Source organism: Oncorhynchus masou, chromosome 13 (assembly GCF_036934945.1).
Source record: "Oncorhynchus masou masou isolate Uvic2021 chromosome 13, UVic_Omas_1.1, whole genome shotgun sequence".
In the NCBI taxonomy this organism is placed as follows: domain Eukaryota; kingdom Metazoa; phylum Chordata; class Actinopteri; order Salmoniformes; family Salmonidae; genus Oncorhynchus; species Oncorhynchus masou.
Genome location: NC_088224.1, coordinates 63,650,338 through 63,668,456, shown reverse-complemented (window position 1 = coordinate 63,668,456; position 18,119 = coordinate 63,650,338). Strand labels below are relative to the sequence as shown.

Sequence of the window (18,119 nt, the reverse complement as noted above, 5' to 3'; positions counted from 1 at the left end):
AGCTACATTATTTTGTTTGCTTGGAAATGTTGATGCTGGGGGCTGTTTTAAGAAGAAACTGTAGCCATAGCATTTATAGCAGAAATGCTTTGCCATAAAATTTGAAGGTTAGTTATCCTCCCACAATGTCACAATGGATGCCCGAAATGTCAAATAATGTATCACTAGATTTGATTTACTACTAGATTAATGGTATACTGTTAAACTTTGATAAGGTCTGGGTGCCTTATGGAATACTGTATGACAAAATGGGCCTGTGTATAAAACATTAGATTTTTTTTGTCACGCATATATATATGTATTTTTTATGGCACACGAGACACCTATGTGATTTGCACCTGTTTTAGTGGACTAATCCATTGAGGAGGCCGCAGGGATCCCCCGGTCCAAGAATATGGGGATTGTGGATCAGACGCACAAGGCATGTCTCTCTCCAGAATGAGCTCTCTCCCGCCATTTCATGGGTATTCATTGTTTCATAACTTCATTGTGTGCATTGTTTACTATGTCTATCAATACCCCATGACAAATATCACCAGTAATAGCCTACATTTACCGTTCATTCCCATCATTTCTAATCTGCAATGTTTATTTGGTTAGGTCATTTCTGATAATTCATTGAATGTATTATTATTACAGTTATTTTCCGTTCTCAATATTGGAGTGGACATGTGTTTTGCAGAACTCACAACCTATGCTACACCCGAGAAACTCCTATTGGTTTATTCCATTCCATTTACAAGTTTTGTCAATAAAAAAATAAAAAATGTTTATACTCTGCTCTCAATGTTGAGTAAGGCACCTGTTAACCCATATAGAAGTACGACTAGTCTACCTGTCTTTTGTGCAAATGTAGGCCTATAAATGTGCCCATTTGGGGATGTCTGATAGTATTTCCGATTGCCTTAACTCACCACCATTAATGAACTGTGGAGCTTCTCAAAGTAATTTTTCTTCATCTCAAACAGCAAGGAAACAAAGTATGTTTCAAGAAACAATTGAGAATAACAATAGTTACTCAAAGTATTTGAACAATACTTCCATATCTCTACCTTTCGATAACCACTCAGCAAGAAGGGAAAAATGTAATGATCTGATCCAATGGAAACATCATAGAATACTTGACACAGTTGATAGTTGATACAATGTTTAGAGTTATTTGCAGACAGGTCATGCGTAGCCAATGTGATTTAATCAGGATATTGTTTTTATGTGTTGGCTTTATGTAGGCTATGTTTACATAGTTGGCAATTGCAATAAACGTTACTTTTAGATTTGTATCATTTTCATTTAAATTAAGATTGTAGATAAACCACAGACAATGATTTTGAGATACAAAGACTATTATATATTAAAGGAAAATGTTCCACAATAATGTGCTTATGAATATTATTACTGGTAAGCAGATTGGTAGAAATTGTAAAATAAATTGGTACATAGGTTGGGTGTATATATGGAAAAGTATTTTTTTTCAAATGTATACAAATCCATTAGATTGAAAGAAAAGACTACTCAATGGTTGACTAAGATTTTTTTTTAATTTAGGGAGGACCCCCAGACCCCTGCCGAGTGTTGTCTCCCCCTTCCTCTCCACTTCTAAAAACAAAAGTTGCACCCTTGGTGACAGGTATCAAGAAATTTAACCTTGCAACAGTTTTGGCAGATTTTTACCTTTATATTTGTTGACTTCTGATATAAAGCAGTTTCCCTGGTGTGTAAGATCATGTAACTAACGTTTCATATCAATGATTTTATGTGGATTACACTTTCTAATAACTGCCCTTCGAATCTGCTGGAGGTTAAGTCCATATATGACAGGGTTAAAGACAGGTGGAATAACAAGGAATTGTACAGCCATTGCGTTATGCATTTTCAGTGTAATATTTACACTACTATTCCACCCTTGCAGAGTGTCAAACAGGGTCACTGTGATGAAAATAAATATTGTTATTAAATGTGGCACACACGTCTGTGTGAACTTTATCCTTCCCTTAGCTGATTTTACACAATTTCTTACAATCTGACAGTAAGAAAATAGAATGAAAAGTAGTTGTAAAACGTGAACCATAATTACAAATTTGTTCAAATCCTGATTGATGGTAATGGGTAAACATGCATGTTTCAGTATAGACGGAAAATCACAGAAGATCTTATCAATGCGAGATCCACACAAAGGAACTCTGACGGTTAAACTAACTACTATGAGTCCAATAAATAAAGGATAATACCAAGAAAATAAGAGTAACTTTCTAACAGTTAAAGATGTCACAATGGTATGATATAGTAGTGGTCTGCATATTGCCACATACCTGTCGTAAGACATCACTGTTAAAGTAGACATTTCACACAGGACAGATGTGTATATTACATAGGTTTGAGTCAAACATCCACCATAAGATATCACCTGAACATCTGACTGAAGGTCCAGTAAGAACTTGGGGTAGAAACCAGCAGTTCCATACAATCCATTGACACACAGACTACACAGAAAGATATACATGGGCTCATGGAGACCTTTCTGCTGAATGATTGTTATGATCAGAGTCAGATTCACAGTGATGATGAGAAGGTATGTGATAAGAGACAAGGTAAAATAGACCGATTTGTTGTTAAATGTCTCTTGTAAGCCAAAGAGATAAAAGAACTTGACTTGGGTTGAGTTCTCCATAGATTTTGTTAATTTTCTTCCTCTGGTCAATGCAACAATTCTTAGTCCTTACAAGGCTTCAGTGTGTATGGATGTGAATGAATTCAAGAGTGAATCATTTGATTCTGTTGAGGCTCAGACTAAACACAATGGTTTTATCAAAACAAATTCACATCCTCCCTCAAACTCTTATTAAAAAATAAAGATCCCGATAATATCTGTACAATATCAGACTTCGGAGGTCCATGAAATGTCTTCTTGTTTGACAGAGGATACTACTCCTATAAGAAGGCACTTGCATTGCTAGCCTCTAAATATACCACAGTGTTAGCTCACATGGGATTTTAGTTTCAGTGAGTTTATGACAAGAAACTAATTGGATTATATTTATATTAACCCAGCAAACAGGGGATGTCCTAAGGACATTCGGCAACGTTCCCATTAGGACCCTTTAGGGCAGCGTTTCCCAAACTGTCCTGGGAACCCCAAGTGGTGCACGTGCATTTTTTTGCCCTAGTACCTCATAGCATAATCAAATAATCAAATCTGAATGATTAGTTGATTATTTGAATCAGCTGTGTAGTGCTTGGGCAAAAACCAAGATGCGCACCCCTTTTGGGTCCCCAGGTCAAAGTTTGGAAAATGTTGCTTTAACGGTTTCAGCGAGACATCATCCCACTAATGACTTTGTTCAATAGTCAGAAGTTTGTAGGAACATTAAAACATGACATTTACCTCGGGACCATAGAGGGAGTTCAGTACATGTACCGGTTTGGTCACAGTATAATGTTATTATAAAGTATACTGATAAAAAATGTAAACATAACATGCAACAATTTAAAGTTACAGTTCATATACGGAAGTCAGTCAATTGAAATAAATTAATTAGGCCATAGACCCTTCAAAAAAGGTAAGGGTGTGGATCAGAAATCCAGTCAGTATCTGGTGATCACCATTTGCCTCATACAGCGCAACACATCTCATTGGCATAGAGTTGATCATGCTGTTGATTGTGGAATGTTGTCCCACTCCTCTCCAATGGCTGTGCGAAGTTGCTGGATATTGGCGGGAACTGGAACATCCTGTCGTACACGTCGATTCAGATTATCCCAAACACGCTCAATGGGTGACATGTCTGGTGAGTATGCAGACCATGGAAGAACTGGGACATTTTCAGGTTCCAGGAATTGTGTACAGATACTTGCTACATGGGGCTGTGTATTATCATGCTAAAACATGAGATTATGGCAGCTGATGAGCGGCACGACAATGGGCCTCAGGATCTCGTCATGGTGTGTCTGTGCATTCAAATTGCAATCGACAAAATGCAATTGTGTTCTTTGTCCATAGCTTATGCCTGCCCATACCATAACCCCAACACCCTGTTCACAACGTTGACATCAGCAAACCATTTGCCCACATGACACCATAAACGTAGTCTGCAGATGTGACGTTGGAGGCTGCATATGGTAGAGAAATGAACATTAAATTCTTTGGCAACAGCTCTGGTGGACATTCCTGCAGTTAGCATGGCAATTGCACCCTCCCTCAAAACTTGAGACATCTGTGGTATTTTGTTGTGTGACAAACCTGTACATTTTAGAGTGGCCTTTTATTGTCCCCAGCACAAGATGCACATGTATAATTATCATGCTCTTTTATCAGCTTCTTGATATGCCACACCTGTCAGGTGGATGGATGATCTTGGCAAATGAGAAATGCACACTAACAGGGATGTAACCAAATTTGTGGACCAAATTTGAGAAAATCAACTTTTTGTGGGTATGAAACAATTATGGGATCTTTCTTTCCGCTCATGGAACATGGGACCAATAATTTACATGTTGCGTTTATATTTCTGTCCATAATAATTTGATGTCCATTAGGGAACCTTATGAAAAGGTTCCAATTTGTGTTGGACATTTTCCATGAGACATTCAATGTCCAAAAGGAGACATTTCACTATAGTCAAGGGGATGTCACATGATGGTAGTTTTTAGGCCGTTCTCAAGACTTACTTTTACTAGTCTTCGGGACGTCAGGAGTTGGTCCCAAGGAACGTTCTTTGGGGAACCTTTGTCTAGTTCCCTGTAAGTTACTAGGATGTTTCTGAGTACCAGATCAGGACCATGTCAGATACTTTTTAGGACGTTCTCAGTACTTAATTTGACTTGTCGTCAGTACATTCTATGTTGGTCCCAAGGAAACTTTCTCTGGGGGACCTTTGTCTAGTTCTTGCTAAGTTACTAGGATGTCACTGAGGATCAAATCAGGACTTTCTTAGGACGTTCTCAGGACTTTAATTTTAAGTCATTAAAAGTGGTTCACAAATCGGGGACTTGATTTGCTTGGCAACAGTAGCAAGGGTGACGTGTAATGAAACAAGGGTATGCATGCCCTGGCTATAATTTATTTTTTTGGGGGGTGAGAACGTCTCTTTGCTACCATGAAGTGAAGTCCCCGGGAAAAACTGGGAACTAGACTAAAGATCCAGAGGACCATGACACAATGTCCTGAAAATGCAGTTGCAAACTGTGACTATTGTACCTAGTCCTTCAGATGGAACAAAGATCTGGCCTACGTTGTATCAAACCCCAAAATGTAGAAAAATAACAGACAACATAGAATCACTTAATGCGCTGAAAACCCGAAGGGGATGGCCAGCAGAGATAGGTGGGATGGGATGAGGGAAACCAAGGGTTGGAATCTAGAACTGGTGATGAGTGAGATTGAAGTTGCTGAGTGAGGGGTAAAATTACAGTTTAAAAAAAACAAGACAAATATAATAACCAAAATTTTAAAATTACTTTAAAAATGAAGGTTGTTACATCCAATGCCTGGACTGGTTGCTGTGGGTCGATCTGGATGGACGCATCTGCTCGATGACTAAAATGTAATGTAAATGTTGAGATGCTTCACTGCAGGTGGATTGTACGTTTAAAAGTCAATAAAAATAGTAATAAAATACAAAATTGCAAAGTCATCCACCTTGAAGTTGATAACAATTGCTGCTGCTGCAGCTGTCGTCGCCATTGTCACACTATTAAAACACACGCTAGCTACTAGAGTGGGAAGACTACTGCTTGCTATTGACACTGATTCTTTACTCTTGACACTGATTCTTTACTCACACTCAATAGTGACGTACCTAGATAAGTTACTTATTTTTTTGTACGGTTCCACCCATTACAAGTCAAAATGTGGTTGGTTCATAACACTCTCAAACCACAATTCTGCTCTTATACAGTTGAATGACAGGGAAAAGGGGATACCTAGTCAGTTGCAAAGCTGAACGCATTCAACCAAATTGTGTCTTCCGGCATTTAACCAACTCTTCTGAATCTACGTAATAAAAAATGATTAAAAAGATTAATTAGAAATTAAAATTACATCTAAAAAGTAATCAGGGAAGCCTCTGGAATAAACTGGGAACTACACCAAACCTCCAGGGGACCACTTTAGGTGACCATTATGTGACGTTCCGGGGACGTCCTAATGACAAATGTTGATTTGCAAGGAACCAATCCAAACATCTGTTAGCACAATATAATTTTTCACCCCAAACCTGAATACTGTATAAAACCAGAATGGTTCTAAAACAGAGCCTTGGGGAACACCCTATTTAATCTGTGAATTATAAAATTCAGATACTTAATATTACATCAAACATTTGCAGTGACAAAACTATGCCGAAATGCCACATTTTTGTATAGTCAATTATAGCAAAAAAACACAATTCAATATTAGAAAAATAAACAATCATGTTATGTTTTAGGGTGAAGTGAAGGCCTAGTACCTTTTAACAAACCTGCCTGGTTTTATTGATCCTAAAGCCATACATAATAGGATTGAAAAGTAAACAAATAAAACTGTATAGGTGGACTATATGCAGTATAATATCTAGAATCAAAAATAATATTGTAGAATCAAAAATAAACAGTCAAAGGAGAAGTTCCGCAAAGAGGCTATATGTATGTGTATATGTTAAAGCTTCTGGTTTCGTCTTTTTTGAAGACTGTAAACATATTTATAGAATTCTTACATATGAGTATATGTTAGGAAAGATAGTACATGCCAAAGAAAGTAAAGTTACAACAAGACCCCATATTGTATTTTCGTGTAACATTATAACAGAAAAGCTTGACCACCGAGTATGAAATATCGGACCAATGCGCAGCTTGGTAAGTGTCCATGTTAATTTATTATCTGAACACACAAAACAAAATAAAGAAGTGAATGGAAGAAACAAAACAGTTCTGCAAGGTGACATACACTAAACAGTAAACAACCACCCACAAATAAGAGTGGGAAAACAGGCTACCTAAGTATGGTTCTCAATCAGATACAACGATTGACAGCTGCCTCTGATTGGGAACCATACCAGGCCGAACACATAGAAATGCCAAACATATAACGAAAACATTGAATGCCCACCCCAACTCACGCCCTGACCAACCTAAAATAGAAACATACAAAAGGAACTAAGGTCAGGACGTGACAGGTGGTTCCCCAACCTTTTCACTCAGGCCCCCCTTCATCATTGGGGAACAGGTCTTATGTGTGTTCATGTGATATCTGGTGACTCAAACATTACAACAAAATCAATGAGGCCTGGTGCGTGGAGGAGGCACCAGATGGACCGGACCGTGGAGGCGCACTGGAGGTGCGCACCGAGCCTGCACAACCTGTCCTGGCTTGATATTCCCCATAGCCCTGCAAGTGCGGCGGGGTGGAACAGACCGCACTGGGCTGTGCTGGTGAACCGGGGACACCGTGCGTAGGGCTGGGGCCATATACCCCGGGCCGAGGAGACGCACTAGAGACCAAATGCGCTGAGCCGGCTTCATTTCTCCTGGCTCGATACCCACTCTAGCCCGGCCGATACGAGGCGCTGCAATGTAGCACACCGGGCTATGCCTGCGCCTTGGGGACACCGTGTTCGTCACAGCATAACACGGTGCCTGCCCGGTCCACCTTTCGCCACGGTAAGCACGGGGAGTTGGCTCAGGTCTCCTACCTGACTTAGCCACACTCCCTTTGTGCCCCCCCAATAAATGTTTGGGACTGCCTCTCGTCCCTGTTGCGCTGCCGTAATGCCGCCGCTTGGCTTTGGCTGCCTCCTGCTCTTCCCGGGGGCGGCGATATTCCCCAGCCTGTGCCCAGCGTCCCCTACCGTCCAAAATCTCCTCCCAAGGTCAGGAGTCCAGAACCCTCTGCTCCTGGTTACTACGCTGCTTGGTCCGGTTGTGGTGGGTGGTTCTGTAACGGATCTCTTCGTCGTCTGATGACGAGTATGAAATATCAGACCAATGCGCAGCATGTTAACCACCCACAAACAAGAGTGGGAAAAGAGGCTACCTAAGTATGGTTCTCAATCAGAGACAACGATTGACAGCTGCCTCTGATTGGGAACCATACCAGGCCAAACACATAGAAATACCAAACATAGAACAAAAACATTGAAAGCCCTCCCCAACTCACGCCCTGACCAACCCAAAATAGAAACATACAAAAGGAACTAAGGTCAGGACGTGACAGGTGGTTCCCCAACCTTTTCACTCAGGCCCCCCTTCATCATTGGGGAACATGTCTTATGTGTGTTCATGTGATATCTGGTGACTCAAACATTACAACAAAATCAGTGAGCTAAAAAACCTAGCTCAAAAAATGTTAGCTAACATGAGATAGAGAGCTATTTAAATACCCAGATCAACTAAGGTCTGCAATGACTGAAATGACAAGAGGAAAACAACTGATGCCACACCCAATTTCGAAATTGCATCTTGTGCATTCCACTATTACAACTTTCAAGAGCAAGTTGAAAGCCTGTCTGAGTTCCTTAAAATATTACTGAATAGATTCAAAGGCAAAATAACAAATTGACTACATGTAAAGCACGCTAAACACAACATTTAGACAGCTCATTTCAGTTGTCAATGTGTTCAGAGAGTCCCTGGTTAAAGCCCAGGTTGGGGCAAGGTGAGGAACGGAAGCAACACTGTTACACATGGTCAGAGTGACATTCCTAAATAAAAATAGTAGTTTGGTATGGTAGTTAGATTTGATTTGATTAGTACAGCACATCATAAAAATAGACATCCTTAATGTTATGTAATTGAACAGGCTGTGTTTGTGGCCTATGATCCTGTTAAAATAATGTATGTGTGGGAACCCTCTAGACTTGCACTCTACACTGTAGAAGAGGTACAGTCCATTCAGAAAGTATTCAGACCCCTTGACTTTTTCAACATTTTGTTAAGTCTTATTCTAAAATTGAGTGAAATGTTTTTTCCCCTCATCAATCTACACACAATACCCCATAATGACAAAGCAAAAACAGGTTTTTAGAAACGTTAGAAAATGTATAATTGTTTTTTTTAAGTAAATATTCCATTTACATATTTTGACATTCGCCATATGGTTAGTGAGAAAGTACACATTGCAAATGTACGGTCCCTTACTAGACGTCCGCCAACGTTTCTAAAATTTGCGGACGGTGGCGGGCCGTGCAGCTGGGCCGGATTTTCCAGGAAGTCATCAAATGAACTTTCTCGGACATTCGGTTTCCGTTTTATAAAATGTTCAAATTTTGGTCATTTTTCCGCTGTCCCGGTAAATCCCACAAGAGGGCGCGTGGAATCATATTGCAAATGTACAAAACATCACCAATCACGATGTGGCCTTTTCTCCTAAACGGAAAATACTTCGAAGACAAAACTTGGTGAGCATAGGTTTGGCATAATGGGCAGTTGGCCCCGAACAAGATGGCGTCGAGGCCTCAACGGTTTTTGAGTTATGGCCATTTTTCTGGGATTAAAGGTCAAAAATGAAAATAGAGCTAATTCTTCCCCTTCACGTCAAAGTAAATTAACCTACGGTGTCAATAAAAAAAGAGCAATCGTAATTTAAGAGAAATCGTACAATGTACAATTGGTGATGTTTTAAAAAAAAGTTACAGACCCAGTTGCAACATGTTCAGACAAGTCTTTTTGAAGTGTGTTTCCAAGCTCTGCGAGATTTCTGTGATTTTCTGTGATTTTCTGAAATAACACACACTCATTCAACCCTCTGTAAATAAGTCAGTTCTTAACATAAAGACTTAAAACTCAATATTCTATAAGTGCCTACCCAAAGGAGGTTGTGTTCACTTTCAGCTTCCTGTGAAAACCGGAAGGGCCTTAAAATGATGCCATAGGTGCTGTTTCGAAGGGTTAAAAAGGTCAGATATTTTCAAAACTTCATGTGTTATTAGGCAACCCTCATGAACTGTAAATCAGTTATTTCTCCCAACAGATGTGAAAGAAAAGCTCTCTCTCACACACACACACACACACACACACACACACACACACACACACACACACACACACACACACACACACACATACATCAAGGATGGAGTGACAAAGTGCGGTGCTTATAGACACTCAGAGCCTGCAATGGCATTACCATAATCTTTAGGCTGTGCCGAGTTCAACGATATGCCCTGCTAGACCACAGCTTGCTCGGTCTAAGCTCATAATGAAGCCTGGCCCTAAATTGCAGGTGCTTTTGGGTGACAGCAGGAGAACAGTTAGGGTTAGAAACACAATTCGACCTCATGTACGTTCCTGAGGTCCTCCCGATCTGTGCAAGCCTAACCTTGACCGTGTATCATTATTAAGTTAAAATAAGGTGTTTACATCAAACAGTTTTCACTGACTTCTCTCCCCATAGGAATACATTGCCTGCACCCATAAATTAAACCTGAAGCCTATGTGGGTTATGAATGCCGTGTGAACCTGTCTTCGGTGACAATCCATCAGGCCATTATGAGGTCTACCTTTGTTGATTCTAAGCTTCCTGAAGCAACCGGAAGTTATTAAATTCACCCTAAAAGTGTTTTGATATACATAACCTGCAATTGTGAAAATCACTGCATTCAACCCTGTATAGGTCAGTCAATTATAAACATAAAGACTTAAAACTCAGGATTCTGTAAGGGCCTACCCCAATCAGGATATGTGTTCACGTTCAGCTTCCTGTGCCAACCGGAAGTGCCTTAAATGGTGTCATAGATGCTGTTTCAAAGGGTTAAAAAGGTCAGCAACCCTCAAGGTTAAGCAACCCTCATGAACTATAAATCAGTCATTTTTCCCAACAGATGTCAAAGAAAAGCTCTCTGTCACACACACACACACACACACACACACACACACACACACACACACACACACACACACACACACACACACACACACACACACACACACACACACACACAGCAAGGAGGGAGTGACAAAGTGCAGTGCTTAAAGACACACAGAGCCTGTAATGGCATTTCCATATTCTCAAGGCCATGCCGAGTTCAACGAGATGCCCAGCTTGACTGTAACTCACTCTGAGTGCAGCGACTGTGAAAAAAGTAGGCCCAAAATGAAGCCTGGCCCTAAATTTAATTTGCTTTTGGGTGACAGTGAGAGAACCATTAGAGTGAGAAGCACAATTCGACCGCAGGTACGTTCCTGACGTCCTCCCGATCTGTGCAAGCCTAACCTTGACCGTGTGGCATTAACCCTTAACAGTAAATCAGTTTTTTTTTATTTCACAGATTACAATGACATCTCTCTTTATAGGAATACATTGCCTGCTCCCCTAAATTCAACCTAGAGCCTATGTGGGTTATGAATGCCTTATGAACCTGTCTTCAATGACAGTCCATCAGGCCACTATGAGGTCTACCTGTGTTGATTCTAAGCTTCCTGAAGCAACCGGAAGTGGTTAAAATCACCCTAAAAATGTTTTTCCATACCCAACCTGATGTTTGATAGAAATAGTGAATTCAACCCTGTGTAAATCAGTCAGTTCTTAACGTACAGACTTAAAACTCAGGATTCTGTAAAAGCATACCCCAATGAGGATATGTGTTTACTTTTAGCTTCCTGTGCTAACCGGATTGACCAGGTCCTGCCGTGTAGTTCTGGGCTGATCCCTCACCTTCCTCATGTTCATTGATGACCCACGAGGTGAGATCTTGCATGGAGCCCCAGACCGAGGGTGATTGACCGTCATCTTGAACTTCTTCCATTTTCTAATAATTGCGCCAACAGTTGTTGCCTTCTCACCAAGCTGCTTGCCTATTGTCCTGCAGCCCATCCCAGCCTTGTGCAGGTCTACAATTTTATCCCTGATGTCCTCACACAGCTCCCTGGTTTTTCTCCATTGTGGAGAGGTTGGAGTCTGTTTGATTGAGTGTGTGGACAGGTGTCTTTTATACAGGTAACGAGTTCAAACAGGTGCAGTTAATACAGGTAATGAGTGGAGAACAGTAGGGCTTCTTAAAGAAAAACAGGTCTGTGAGAGCCGGAATTCTTACTGGTTGGTAGGTGATCAAATACTTATGTCATGCAAGAAAATGCAAATTAATAACTTAAAAATCATACAATGTGATTTTCTGGATTTTTGTTTTAGATTCCATCTCTCACATTTGAAGTGTACCTATGATACAAATTATAGACCTCTACATGCTTTGTAAGTAGGAAAACCTGCAAAATCATCCGTGTATCAAATACTTGTTCTCCCCACTGTATGTGGCAGGGTCTACAGACAATCATGGACTACAAAAAAGAAAATCAAACATCTTCTTGCCCGCTTTGAGGACAACACAGTGCTACCGACGCGGCCCGCTACTAAGGGCTGTGTCCTCTCCTTCTCCTTGGCCGACGGAAGACATTTAAAAGTGTTAACCCTCGCAACGCTGCCGGCCCAGATGGCATCCCTAGCCGATTCCTCAGAGCATGCGCAGACCAGCTAGCTGATGTGTTTACGGACATATTCAATTACAGGCTCAAAACGGCCAGAATTTTTTTTAGAAAAATTGACAATAAACTGAGGATCTTGTACAACGCTGTTATTAACAACTCCCTTCACAGAACAGCGCAAACTGATTCTAACCAGAATAGAAAGAGGATTAGGTCTTCCCGGTGCACAACTGAGCAAGAGGACAAGTACATTAGAGTGTCTAGTTTGAGAAACAGACACCTCACAAGTCCTCAACTGTCAGCTTCATGAAATTTTACCCGCAAAACACCAGTGAAGAGTCGACTCTGGGATGCTGGCCTTCAAATTATGATTATGATACAGGAAACCAAGCCTCGATTCAACCTTAGCCTGCAGCTTTGAAATGTGCTGAGAGAACGACAGTGTACCGTCTTGTCATACTCCCAGGTACTTGTAAAAGGTGACTATGTCATCTAAGAGGTAGTAATCACACTGGTATGGAGAGGGGCGTTCTTCTTACCAAACCACATTACCTTTGTTTTGGAGGTGTTCAGAACAAGGTTAAGGGCAGAGAAAGCTTGGTGGACACTAAGAAAGCTTTGTTGTGGAGCGTTTAACACAAAATCTGGGGAGGGGCCAGCTGAGTATAAGACTGTATCATCTGCATATAAATGTATGAGAGAGCTTCCTACTGCCTGAGCTATGTTGTTGATGTAAATTGAGAAGAGAGTGGAGCCTAGGATCGAACCTTGGGGTACTCCCTTGGTGACAGGCAATGGCTGAGACAGCAGTTGTTCTGACTTTATACACTGCACTCTTTGAGAGAGGGAGTTAGCAAACCAGGCCAAAGACCCCTCATAGACACCAATACTCCTTAGCCGGCCCACAAGAATGGAATGGTTTACCGTATCAAAAGCTTTGGCCATGTTAATAAAAATAACAGCACAACATTGCTTAGAATCTAGAGCAATGGTGACATCATTGAGGACCTTTAAGGTTGCAATGACACATCCATAACCTTAGCGGAAACCAGATTGCATACCAGGGAGAATTCTATAGACATCAAGAAGGCCAGTCAGATGATTATTGACAAGGTTTTCCAACACTTTTGATTAACAGGGCGAAATAGAAATTGGCCTATAACAGCTAGGATCAGCTTGATCTCCCCATTTAAATGAAGGACGCACTGTGGCTAGCTTCCAAGCAATGGGAACCTCCCCAGAGAGGAGAGACAAGTTAAAAAGTTCAGAGATAGGCTTGGCGATGATAGCGACAGCAACCTTTAATAACCTCTCTGGGATATGTGGGACGCTAGCGTCCCACCTGGCCAAAGCCAGTGAAAATGTAGAGCGCCAAATTCAAATAAATTACTATAAAATCAAACTTTCATTAAATCACACATGCAAGATAGCAAATTAAAGCTACACTTGTTGTGAATCCAGCCAACATGTCAGATTTCAAAAAGGCTTTTCGGCAAAAGCAAACGATGCTATTATCTGAGGATAGCACCATAGTAAACAAAGAGAGAGAAGCATATTTCAACTCTGCAGGCGCGACACAAAATGCAGAAATAAAAATATAATTCATGCCTTACCTTTGATGAGCTTCTTTTGTTGGCACTCCAATATGTCCCATAAACATCACAAATGGTCCTTTTGTTTGATTAATTCCTTCAATATATATATATCCAAAATGTCCATTTGATCCAGAAAAACACCGGTTCCAACTTGCGCAACGTGACTACAAAATATCTCAAAAGTTACCTGTAAACTTTGCCAACACATATCAAACTACTTTTGTAATACAACTTTAGGTATTTTTTAACGTAAATAATCGATAATATTGAAGAAGGGATGATCTGTGTTCAATACAGGAGGAAAACAAACTGTAGCTACCTTTCTGGTCATGCGCCTCTATCTAACAGTACACTTCAAGTGACCCTCATTCAAGATGGCCGTACTTCTTCATTACACAAAGGAGAAACCTCAACCAATTTCTAAAGACTGTTGACATTCAGTAGAAGCGGTAGGAACCTCAAGAAGGCCCCTTAGAAATCTCAAAAAAAAATCTGAATTGTTTGTCCTCGGGGTTCCGCCTGCTAAATAAGTTCTGTTATACTCACAAACATGATTTAAACAGTTTTAGAAACTTTAGAGTGTTTTCTATCCAAATCACTAATGATATGCATATCTTAACCTTCTGGTGATGAGTAGCATGCATTTCATCCGCACGTGAAAATACTGCCCCCTGTCACCAAGAAGTTAAAGAAGGAACCCATATGTTTTTGGGGGGTTAAGTTTAAGGAGCTTCTTTACCATCCTGGACTCAGTGACCACCTGGAGGGAGAAACTTTGCAGCGGGGCAGGGGAAAAAGAGGGAGGAGCCCCGTGGCTAGTCACATTAGAAGGGGTGGGAGTCTAGGAAATGTTGGAGGGGCAAGGATGCATGGTTGAGTCAAATAGGGATCCTGACTTAATGAAGTGGTGATTTAAAGAACTCAGCCATGTGCACCTTGTCAGTAACAATCACATCATCAACATTAAGAGACATGGGCAGCTGTGAGGAGGAGGATTTATTCTTCAGGTGTTTAACACCCCGGCCATCCTACAATCTAAGCTTGATGCCCTCAATCTCACACAACTTATCAACAAACCTACCAGATATAACCCGAAATCCATAAACACGGGCACCCTCATAGATATCATCCTAACTAACTCACCCTCCAAATACACCTTGTTCTCAACTAGCTTACCTGGTTAAATAAAGGTGAAAAAAAGCTGTAGAAAGTTTTGTAGTTCTGTCAATGAAAAGTATGTGCAAAACACCAGTATATTTGTTTTACTCCATGCATACCTTACCATGGGGAAAGCAGAAGCCAATAACAAGAGCATGATAAACATGTTTATTGAGTCATTAGGTACCAGGTCATTAGTCCACTCTATCACCTCGTTCCCTGGGGACCAATTAATGCACCCATTAACCTGTAGTGCTCTGAGGGGCTCAAGGAGAGGCACGGCTGGTCCTGACTGTACACCAAATTGTACCCTATTCCCTATATTGACCAGAGCCCACTTGGTCAAAGGTGGTGCACTATATAGGGAATAGAGTGCCATTTGGGATGCCCACCATCTGTCATCGCCTCTGGGAGTGTAGACCCTTAAAGTATACTGTAGGCCTAGGATCGCCTAGAGTGACAATAAGGGTCCCCACTTTTACCTCAGCAGGAATAGCTCTGGGCCTAGCTTTTAATATATCTCTATGACTTAGGGTCCAGAGTTATTTTCTCTTTTCTCATGTTAGGTCATATGTTCGGGGAAACCGTTCCTGTCAAAGGCTTTGGATTGGTTTCACTGAACCATTTATTTATTGTAAGGACAGAGCCGGCTGAGGCGTGAAAGCCTGACGATCCCGCTTAGGCGTGGGATTCTGACAGGCCGGCTGAGGCATGTGAACCTGACGAGCTGGGTGAGGATAACGGGGGAAGCCCGACGAGCCAGCTGGGGCACCCCCGGCTACATTGGCAGCGGCACTCTGACCCGACGTCACCTACAAAAACAAAAAAACAAAAACTGCCTGATGCTTCAAATTGTGGTGTCAGCCCTCTGTAAGGCCAGACGCTTGGAGACGAGATGGAAGTACAGGGAGTGAACATTTAATTAATAAACCGATGTGAAACAGGACAGGACAGCATCTGGACATTAATGCTGACACGGGGATGAAACAGAGGAACAGACAGATATAGGGAAGTTAATCAAAATGTGAAGGAGCGCAGGTGAGTCCAATGAAGCGCTGATGCGGGTATGATTGGCAGCCTGGCGCCCTTGAGCTCCAGGGATGGGGAGCAGGCGTGACAATTTATTGGAACTTGGCACACAATACATAGCACACAAACTCCTGCAAAAACTTTATTGATAGATCTGATAGCTTTGTCTGCCCAGCCCATTGGTGTTGTCACAAACAGTGCATTCAGAAAGTATTCAGACCCCATTCCTTTTTCTACATTTTGTTACATTACAGCCTTATTAAAAAATGGATTGAATAAATAAAATCCTCATCTATCTACATACAATACCATATAATAACAAAGCAAAAACAGGTTTTCATAGGAATACCTTATTTACAGAAGTATTCAGACCTTTTGCTATGAGACTCGACATTTAGCTCAGGTACATCCTGTTTCCATTGATCATCCTCGAGATGTTTCTACAACTTGATTGGAGTCCAACTGTGGTATATTCATTTGATTGGACGTGAATTGGAAAGGCACACATCTGTCTATACTGTACAAGGTCCCACAGTTGACAATGCATGTCAGAGCAAAAACAAAGCCATGAGGTGGAAGGAATTGTCCATGGAGCTCAGAGACAGGATTGTGTCGAGGCACAGATATGGGGAAGGGTACCAAACAAATTCTGCAGCATTGAAGGTCCCAAGAACACAGTGGCCTCCATCATTCTTAAATGAAATAATTTTGGAACCAATACGACTCTTCCTAGAGCTGGTCGCACGGCCAAACTGAGCAATCAAGGTAGAAGGGCCTTGGTCAGGGAGGTGACCAAGAACCCAATGGTCATTCTGACAGAGCTCCAGAGTTCTTCCGTGGAGATGGAAGAACCTTTCAGAAGGACAACCATCTCTGCAGCACTCCACTAATCAGGCCTTTATGGTAGAATGGCCAGACGGAAGCCACTCCCCAGTAAAAGGCACATGAAAGCCCGCTTGGAGTTCACCAAAAGGCACCAAAAGAACTCTAAGACAATGAGAATCAAGACTCTTTGGTATGATGAAACCAATATTGAACTCTTTGGCCTGACTGCCAGGTGTCACGTCTGGAGGAAACCTGGCACCATCCCTACGGCAAAACACGGTGCTGGTAGCATCATGCTGTGTGGATGTTTTTGAGCAGCAGGGACTGGAAGACTAGTCAGGATCGAGGGAAAGATGAATGGAGCAAAGTATAGAGAGATCCTTGATGAAAACCTTCTCAGGGGGCTTAGGACCTCAGACTGGGGTGGAGGTTCAACTTCCAACAGAACAATGACCCTATGCACACAGACAAGACAACGCAGGAATGGCTTTGGGACAAGTCTCTGAATGTCCTTGAGTGGCCCAGCCAGAGCCCGGACTTGAATCTGATCCAACATCTCCGGAGAGACCTGAAAATAGCTGTTTAGCGATGCTCCCCATCCAGACCTGACACAGCTTGAGAGGATCTGCAGAGAATGGGAGAAACTCCCCAAATACCGGTGTGCCAAGCTTGTAGTGTCATACCCAAGAAGACTCAAGGCTGTAATCGCTGCCAAAGGGGACTCTGTAAGTACTCTGTAAAGGGTCTGAATATGTATGTAAAAAAAACAATTATACATTTGCTAACATTTTTAAAAACCTGTTTTTGCTTTGTCATGATGGGGTATTGTGTGTAGATTGACGAGGGGGGGGGACAATTAATTCCATTTTAGAATAAGACTTAACCAAATGTCGAAAAAGTCAAGGGGTCTGAATACTTTCTGAATGGACTGTACCTCTTCTACAGTGTAGAGTGCAAGGCTAGAGGGTCCCCACACATACATTTTTTAAACAGGATCATAGGCCACTAACACAGCCTGTTCAATAACATTAAGGATGTGTATTCTTATGATGTGCTGTACTAATCAAATCAAATCAAACTATCATACCAAATTACTATTTTTATTTAGGAATGTTACTCTGGCCA

At 41.4% G+C, this 18,119-nt stretch overlaps 1 protein-coding gene across 1 annotated transcript; it reads right to left on the bottom strand.

The window, feature by feature from the left end:
- Nucleotides 1-1,729: 1,729 nt before the first annotated feature.
- Nucleotides 1,730-2,668, bottom strand: LOC135553382 (olfactory receptor 1D2-like). The gene has a single exon (XM_064985523.1). It carries the CDS (start codon nucleotides 2,666-2,668, stop codon nucleotides 1,730-1,732), a length of 939 nt encoding a protein of 312 aa, XP_064841595.1.
- Between the last annotated feature and the right edge of the window lie 15,451 nt (nucleotides 2,669-18,119).